Source organism: Zonotrichia albicollis, chromosome 4 (genome assembly GCF_047830755.1).
Source record: "Zonotrichia albicollis isolate bZonAlb1 chromosome 4, bZonAlb1.hap1, whole genome shotgun sequence".
NCBI classification, from domain to species: Eukaryota; Metazoa; Chordata; class Aves; order Passeriformes; family Passerellidae; genus Zonotrichia; species Zonotrichia albicollis.
In genome coordinates, this window is record NC_133822.1 from 9,125,253 (window position 1) to 9,133,510 (window position 8,258).

Below are 8,258 nucleotides of genomic sequence, written 5' to 3' on the forward strand. Positions count from 1 at the left end.
GATTCAGATTTTTGTAAGCAAGTAAACCTGACATTTGGTGCATCAAAACCACTTCAGCTTAGATTCACAAAGGGCGGGATGTGACCTTACAATGAAGAATAATTTTAATAGGATTCAGTTTCATAACCTATGTTGTCTTCTTTTGCCTCCAAGGCTGAGTCCTTCCACCCTCTTATTGAGTCAGTGGGTTTGCAGGTGCAGTAAAATTCTTAGGAGTCAGACCATATTTAGTTTTATTTCAAATTAGGGAGTGGTAATTGCGGACCTGAAAATCTTTTAATACCAGTAAGATTCCATGACATTTCGTATTTCCATAGTAAACCTGAAGACAGCAGCAAGTTTTCCTGCTGCTTCTGATCATCCTCTCTGGCAGCAGCTGTACAGAACACAACACAGTTTCAAATTCTAACTCAATTTGTGCTTCGCTGATTAAGGAAGAAGGGAGAAAGGACTTGGCTTCACACTTGGAGCAAATGTGAATTTTCTTGTGGATTTCAGCGTCCAACTTGTAAGGGATTTTCTTCAGTAAATCCAAGGGACAGTTGCCTAGACAAACCCTGATTTGACTCAAGAGCTCTTCTGACACCACTGCCATGCGCTGACAGTTCTCTGGCTGTGATTCATTTTACTCAAAGCTGCTTTCTCTGAACATGCATCTGACACCAGGCCTTGCTCAATTCAGCTTTTGCTAAATCCTTATTTAACAAGGATTAATTAAAATCCTTATTTTAATGAAAATTGTTAAATTCTGCTCACCGAGAGGCACTCTGGGAAGGGCTCAGCTGCAGGGCAGGTGAGAGACCGTCGAGAATCAGTTGAACATCTCTTTAGGGCCAGTTGGTAGAGAGGCAGTGATTGGTCCGGGAGATGTGAGGGCCATATGAACAGAGAGCTGATTGGATGAAGTTGAATGGCAGTTGAGTGCCGGTTGGAAGCCAGGCAGTGATTGGTCAGGGAGATGTGAGGGATTGGATGCAGTTGAATGTCTGTTTAGTGCCGGTTGGAAGCCAGGCAGTGATTGGTTGGGGCGATGTGAGGACCATATGAACAGAGAGCTGATTGGATGCAGTTGAATGTCAGTTTAGTGCCGGTTGGAAGCAAGGCAGTGATTGGCTGGGAAGATGTGAGGGTCATATGAACAGAGAGCTGATTGGATGCAGTTAATACCAACTGGACTCGCTCAGTTACCTCAACAGTGCTGCCTCCTGTTTTCAAGGCCTGAAAGAACAGCTCAGCAACAGAAAAAACATCCAGGTCATTTGCCTATGCTTGCTCTTACTGAGCATTGCTTTCAGTTTCCATCCTAGTGTTACTGCATACTACCCACCACTAAAAATCATCGCCTGAGTTACACAACAGTGTTTCAGTGGCAACAGTGAACAGCTGTATGTTCCAGCCTTCCCCTCTCTCAGCATGTCCCTCACACAGACAGCAACAAAACTCACAGCCAGACCAGCAGATTAACCACCTGCAATAATCCTGGCCCTGGGTGGACTGTGCAGCAGGAAGCCATGAGGGCTGTGCTTCTCCCTGACTCCAAGCAGTGTTCCAGAGGCCACACAAGCTGTGTGGTCAGGCTCAATGACACACAGGGATCGAGGCCTTTCCACTGAGAGCACATGTCCCTGCGGAAGGGGCTGATGAGCGTGGGAGCTGGGGCAAGGGAGAGGGGAGGTCTCTGCACCTGGGGGCAGAGCAGAGGGGAACAAAGTGGGTGTGTGTGTTTGGAGGAGCAGAGCGGGGAGGGTTTTCTCCTCCTTCCACAAGCAGGACGAAAGGCGCTGTGGTGGGGGCAGTTCTTGCCCAGCAAAGGAGACAAAAGGCAGGGACCTCAGCAAGCACAGTTCTCTATCAGTGGAGCAGCAAGTTCTGCTGTTGGCAGCGATCCACCTACACGAAGTTCCTGCTTGCTCTCCCCACAGGGAGCTGCTTGTTCCTGTCCCCACAGCAGGCTTCCCTCTCTGATATGGGCCACAGAATCTTTCTTTTCTATGCCTTGAAGGAGAGGGAACTTTTATAAGGAGAGAAGGAGGATTGATTAATTAATATTTTAGCAGTGTTGACCATCATGACTTCTGACTGAATCCAAGAGACAAAATTAATAGCCCTGCTTTGAAGTGCAACAGAAGTTGAATACCAAGAAGTGATTGCTGAATATGAACACCATTTGAGACACTTTGTCATTTTTTTCAATCAGCAGCACTGGAGGGATATTCTTTAAGAAATGGCGGGTTAAACAAAAAGGAGGACGCATTTCTGGCAATTTGAGAAACATTTCTCCTGTTTTTACTTCTTTTCACATATGTATGTAGATATTACTGAAGGGCAGCTATACCAGGATAGCTCAATTTATTTGGACTGAATTGTTTCCCAGGAGCGTATAAAAGAGACTGTGTAAAGAAAACTTTTCCAAAGATTCTTAAAAATTTCATGAGTACTATGCTGTACAAGTTCAGACACTTCAGAGCATTTACAATTCGATCTTCAAGCACTTCTATGGGAATGCTCGAGAGATAGCATACTTAATATGTACAACATCTCTGTTTGCAAAACATCCTTATTTCAGATAGGGGTAGAGGAAGGACATCAAATAGGATACAGAGGGTTAAATACAAAGAATGACACATTTCAGGCAATTTGAGAAAATTATCTCCTTTTATTAATTTTATAAACGATATTCAAACATTATTTGAAAGAAGACAAGCAACTAGAGCAGGGAAGTTAAATTCTCTAAACTAAGGGTAACTGGGTAAATTCGCAAAACTGTCCACAATAAAGGCCCACGAGAGGAATGCTAATTAACAAGTCTAATTAAAGCTACAATTACAAATACAACTAAAGCTATACCTACAGCTGCAGCTACAGCTACAACTACAACTAAACCTACAGCTACAAGTACAATTACAGCTACAACTAAAACTACAGCTTCATTTACAAGTACAACTACAATTACAATTACAGCTACAACTACAACTAAACAACTACATTAAGCCCCAACAGACTAGGTTGCTGTCTTCAAGGTGTTCCAAGCAACCTCTATCACCTTCGCGGTCTTCTTTGAGGATGTGCAGGTGGAGCCAGTTTCTCCCTCACAGACGTGGTCTGCAGCACTGTTGGAACTGGAAGGTGAAGGGCAAGGCCATCCAGAGATGTGTCGGCACAGTGAATCCATGTGCTGTAGCATCTTCCTTCCGCAGGAACAGGAAAGCAGCTTCAGGATGGCCAGTGATAAATGTACCAGCTATGCAGAGTTCAGGTGGCTGCCATCGCATGTGACACTCCATCACAGCTCTGTGCAGGGAACTCCTCTCAGTGGCTGGAGAGCAGCACTCCGAGGCGAAATCGCAGCCGACCATAAGCTTGCCTTGCCTCTCTGTGGGCGGCCGGATCTCGGGCCAGGTGCTCAAAGAGGTTGGGTGGCACAACCCCTCGCATGGCTGGTGGCAAGCTGATCTCTGCAGGAAGCCTCTCATTGCCCAGCACAAAGTGCCTCAGGTGTGTCAGCTGCAGGCAGCGGTCCAGGTACGCCATGATGTCCCACAGCCGCCGTGCAAATGCTCTCCTGTGCCACCGGGACAGCGGTACTGTGGTCAGCACGTGCATGACCACAGTCTTCCAGGTAGAGCTGGAAAAACCTGTGTCCCTCAGGATGCAGGTGAAGAGCTGCAGGCATTTCAGGTGCAAGCTCTCACACGGCAGCTGCCTGGCGATGTGCTGGAAGAATTTCGCCTCTGCCACAGCGTACATCTCGGCCCACGCTGTGCTTGCCATCATGGTGGCCTTGGTGGGCTGGCTGACCACAAAGATGTCAGAGTCCCCTCGGCGCACCCCAAAGAGCATCTCCACCGTCAGGCTCTCCCTGCCTTTGCTCAGCTGCAATCGGCAGGACCGGCTGCAGGGCTGAAACGCCAAGTGCCATGAGTGCCACTGAGGCACTTGCAGCCACGAGCTTCTCACCAACTGGCAGAACCAGTGGGAGGTTTTTGCCACGTCCAGGTAGGAGCCGGTGCAGAGTGTCCCTAGGAGGCTGCGCTTCTGCTTCCGCCGCAGCTCCTTCCGCGAGTGGTGCAGGAAGCACAACGGCTTCTCTGCCAGCTGCTCCTTCTCGCACGTGCACACCAGCTCCACACAGACGTTGAAGGTCCTTGCTGCCACCTGCCCTGCTCTGTTCAGCTCCAGGTGGAAGGCGTGCCCTGGTGGGGGATTCAGTGGGACCAGCACACGGTACACCCCATCCCAGTCACGGGGACTCCAACCCTCAAAGGCACTGCCCACCCCGATGGCTTCTGTGGGCACTGGGTAGGAGCTATTGCTCACGCTGTCCACAAAGACACGCGTCAAGCTCTCCATCAGCTCTGCTGTCACTGAGCAGCCTCTCTCCAGGTCCTCCACAGGCCAATCTATGCGGTCCACTAAACGGATGCCTTGCTCATTCCCCGCATATCCGCTCTTTTCTCGATCTTTCATTCCACCACTGCCACTTTCTCCCTTGCCACCATCATGGTCTTCTTTTTCTCTGCTTCTCTGTTCACTGGCATTGCTGCTTTCCTGCACCTTCACTTCCGTCCATACTTCCTGTCCGTCTACGCTGTCTTCACCTTCACGTACATCATTGTTGCTGGCCTCACCGCTCCTTCTCCTGCAACTAAACCACAGGTCCAAGAGGAGCAGGACTCCAGCAAGGACCCAAAATGGCCACTGCTGCTGCAGGGCACCAGAGAGCATGGCTCCCCAGCCCTTGTCCTGCTCCTCCAGCTCCTGTAGCAGCCGAGCCATCTCGTGGTCCAGCAGTTCCTGACGCTCCTTCATTCGCTGGTGCGTGGCCTCATCCAGCCCATCCCCAGCCGGCTGGGGGTACTGGATCAGGCTTTGCACGAGCACGACGAGCAATGGCAGTAAAGCCATGGTCTGCAGGAGGACACACAGCAGGGGTTCAGTGGGGCCGGAATGGAGACAGACAGTGGGGCACAGGACCCGCAGGGAAGTGGCAGCTGGCGGGCGGCCAGGCCTGCACCGCTGCCCCAGCAAGCACTGCGCCCTCAGCGAGGCACTGCCGCCGGGGCCGGGCCCTGGTTGCGGGGCCAGAACGCATGGCCCGGTACCGGAGCTTCTGCCCCAGCCCTCCTGCAGCCCCTGGCCTCTCCCAGCCCTGTCTCCTCACTGCTGTGCACTCACTGCTTGCCCAGGCTCTACTGGGACAGCGGCACCAGCTGAGGCCTTTTATACCTGCCCCCATTGTGACACGGCCCCTGTGCTGTCACAGAACCCAGAGCGCATCACAGGCCAGTCCCGCCCGCCCTCCCCAGCCCGCTCAGGGAACTCATCATGGCCCTGGGCACCCAAAGCCCCCACAGACACCAAGTGCAGACCCATCACTCAGGAACCTGGCAACCCCAGAGCTTCCCTTGACAAAGCAGGCACAAAGGTCCCGCCACGCAACTCTTGTCAAATATAAATTTGGGTGACATGACCCACAGATGTTCTCGGTATACAAGTTTATGGTTTTAGCTAATACTGGTGGGGGACATTTTTTATTATTTCTATTTATACTTATTCCTTTTGGGGCAGGGTATCACATAGAGACCACATACTTAATATATACAACATCCCTGTTTGCAGAAAGTCTTTATTTCATATAAGGATATAGGAAGGACATTCTCTAAGATACAGAGAGTCAAATACAAAGAATGACGCATTTTAGGCAATTTGTGTAATTTATTACTTTTTATTAATTTTTCAAGCATAGATATCCAAATATTATTGACAAGCAGACATGGCACTATAGAATTGTAGTTCTATTCTCTAAACTAAGGCTAATGCGGCAAATCTAACACTAAAGGGCCTTTAGAAGGAATGCTAATAAAAAAATCTAATTAAAGCTTCAGCTACAACTACAATGAAAGCTACAGCTACAGTTACATGCACAACTAATGCTACATCTACAGCTACAGTTAGAACTAAAACTAAAGCTACAGCTACAGTTACATGCATAAGTAATGCTACAGCTACAGCTATAGTTAGAAATAAAACTAAAGCTACAGCTACAGTTACATTCACAACTACAACTACAACTAATGCTACAGCTAAAACAAATTAACTACATTAAGACGATAGCAGTCTAGGTCGCTGTCTTCAAGGTCTTCCAAGCAACCTCTCATCTTCACTGTCTTCCATGCGGATGTGCAGGTGGAGCAGGTTTCTCCCTCACCGACGTGGTCAGCAGCACTGTTGGAACTGGAAGGTGAAGGGCAAGGCCATCCAGAGATGTGTCTGCACAGCGAATCCATGTGCTGCATCTTGCTTCCTCAGGGGCAGGAAAGCAGCTTCAGGATGGCCAGTGACAAATGTATCAGCTATGCAGAGTTCAGGTGGCTGCCATCGCATGTGACACTCCATCACAGCTCTGTGCAGGGAACTCCTCTCAGTGGCTGGAGAGCAGCACCCCGAGGCGAAATCGCAGCCGACCATAAGCTTGCCTTGCCTCTCTGAGGGCGGCCGGATCTCGGGCCAGGTGCTCAAAGAGGTTGGGTGGCACAAGCCCTCGCATGACTGGTGGCAAGCTGATCTCTGCAGGAAGCCTCTCATTGCCCAGCACAAAGTGCCTCAGGTGTGTCAGCTGCAGGCAGCGGTCCAGGTATGCCATGATGTCCCACAGCCGCCGTGCAAATGCTCTCCTGTGCCACCGGGACAGCGGTACTGTGGTCAGCACGTGCATGACCACAGTCTTCCAGGTAGAGCTGGAAAAACCTGTGTCCCTCAGGATGCAGGTGAAGAGCTGCAGGCATTTCAGGTGCAAGCTCTCACACGGCAGCTGCCTGGCGATGTGCTGGAAGAATTTCGCCTCTGCCACAGCGTACATCTCGGCCCACGCTGTGCTTGCCATCATGGTGGCCTTGGTGGGCTGGCTGACCACAAAGATGTCAGAGTCCCCTCGGCGCACCCCAAAGAGCATCTCCACCGTCAGGCTCTCCCTGCCTTTGCTCAGCTGCAATCGGCAGGACCGGCTGCAGGGCTGAAACACCAAGTGCCATGAGTGCCACTGAGGCACTTGCAGCCACGAGCTTCTCACCAACTGGCAGAACCAGTGGGAGGTTTTTGCCACATCCAGGTAGGAGCCGGTGCAGAGTGTCCCTAGGAGGCTGCGCTTCTGCTTCCGCCGCAGCTCCTTCCGCGAGTGGTGCAGGAAGCACAACGGCTTCTCTGCCAGCTGCTCCTTCTCGCACGTGCACACCAGCTCCACACAGACGTTGAAGGTCCTTGCTGCCACCTGCCCTGCACTGTTCAGCTCCAGGTGGAAGGCGTGCCCGGGTGGGGGATTCAGTGGGACCAGCACACGGTACACCCCATCCCAGTCACGGGGACTCCAACCCTCAAAGGCACTGCCCACCCCGATGGCTTCTGTGGGCACTGGGTAGGAGCTATTGCTCACGCTGTCCACAAAGACACGCGTCAAGCTCTCCATCAGCTCTGCTGTCACTGAGCAGCCTCTCTCCAGGTCCTCCACAGGCCACTCTATGCGGTCCACTAAAAGGATGCTTTGCTCATTCCCCGCATATCCGCTCTTCTCTCGGTCTTCCATTCCACCACTGCCACTTTCTCCCTTGCCACCATCATGGTCTTCTTTTTCTCTGCTTCTCTGTTCACTGGCATTGCTGCTTTCCTGCACCTTCACTTCCGTCCATACTTCCTGTCCATCTACGCTGTCTTCACCTTCACGTACATCATTGTTGCTGGCCTCACCGCTCCTTCTCCTGCAACTAAACCACAGGCCCAAGAGGAGCAGGACTCCAGCAAGGACCCAAAATGGCCACTGCTGCTGCAGGGCACCAGAGAGCATGGCTCCCCAGCCCTTGTCCTGCTCCTCCAGCTCCTGTAGCAGCCGAGCCATCTCGTGGTCCAGCAGTTCCTGACGCTCCTTCATTCGCTGGTGCGTGGCCTCATCCAGCCCATCCCCAGCCGGCTGGGGGTACTGGATCAGGCTTTGCACAAGCACGAGGAGCAATGGCAGTAAAGCCATGGTCTGCAGGAGGACACACAGCAGGGGTTCAGTGGGGCTGGAATGGAGACAGACAGTGGGGCACAGGACCCGCAGAGAAGTGGCAGCAGGAAGGAGAGCGCCTCCGGCAGCTGGTGGGTTGCCAGGCCTGCACCGCTGCCCCAGCAAGCACTGCGCCCTCAGCGAGGCACTGCCGCTGGGGCCGGGCCCTGGGTTAGCGGCCAGAACGCACGGCCCAGTACCGGAGCTTCTGCCCCAGCCC

At 51.9% G+C, this 8,258-nt stretch overlaps 2 protein-coding genes across 2 annotated transcripts; both read right to left on the minus strand.

The window, feature by feature from the left end:
- Window positions 1-3,309: 3,309 nt before the first annotated feature.
- LOC141728889 (inositol 1,4,5-trisphosphate receptor-interacting protein-like 1) lies at window positions 3,310-4,905 on the minus strand. The gene has a single exon (XM_074540201.1). The coding sequence runs from the start codon at window positions 4,903-4,905 to the stop codon at window positions 3,310-3,312; it is 1,596 nt and encodes a 531-aa protein (XP_074396302.1).
- Window positions 4,906-6,421: 1,516 nt separating this feature from the next.
- LOC141728890 (inositol 1,4,5-trisphosphate receptor-interacting protein-like 1) lies at window positions 6,422-8,017 on the minus strand. Its single transcript, XM_074540203.1, has one exon. It carries the CDS (start codon window positions 8,015-8,017, stop codon window positions 6,422-6,424), a length of 1,596 nt encoding a protein of 531 aa, XP_074396304.1.
- Between the last annotated feature and the right edge of the window lie 241 nt (window positions 8,018-8,258).

Coding starts and splice junctions, on each gene's coding strand:
- LOC141728889 (XM_074540201.1), bottom strand. CDS start 4,905: ATGGCTTTACTGCCATTGCTCGTCGTGCTCGTGCAAAGCCTGATCCAG.
- LOC141728890 (XM_074540203.1), bottom strand. CDS start 8,017: ATGGCTTTACTGCCATTGCTCCTCGTGCTTGTGCAAAGCCTGATCCAG.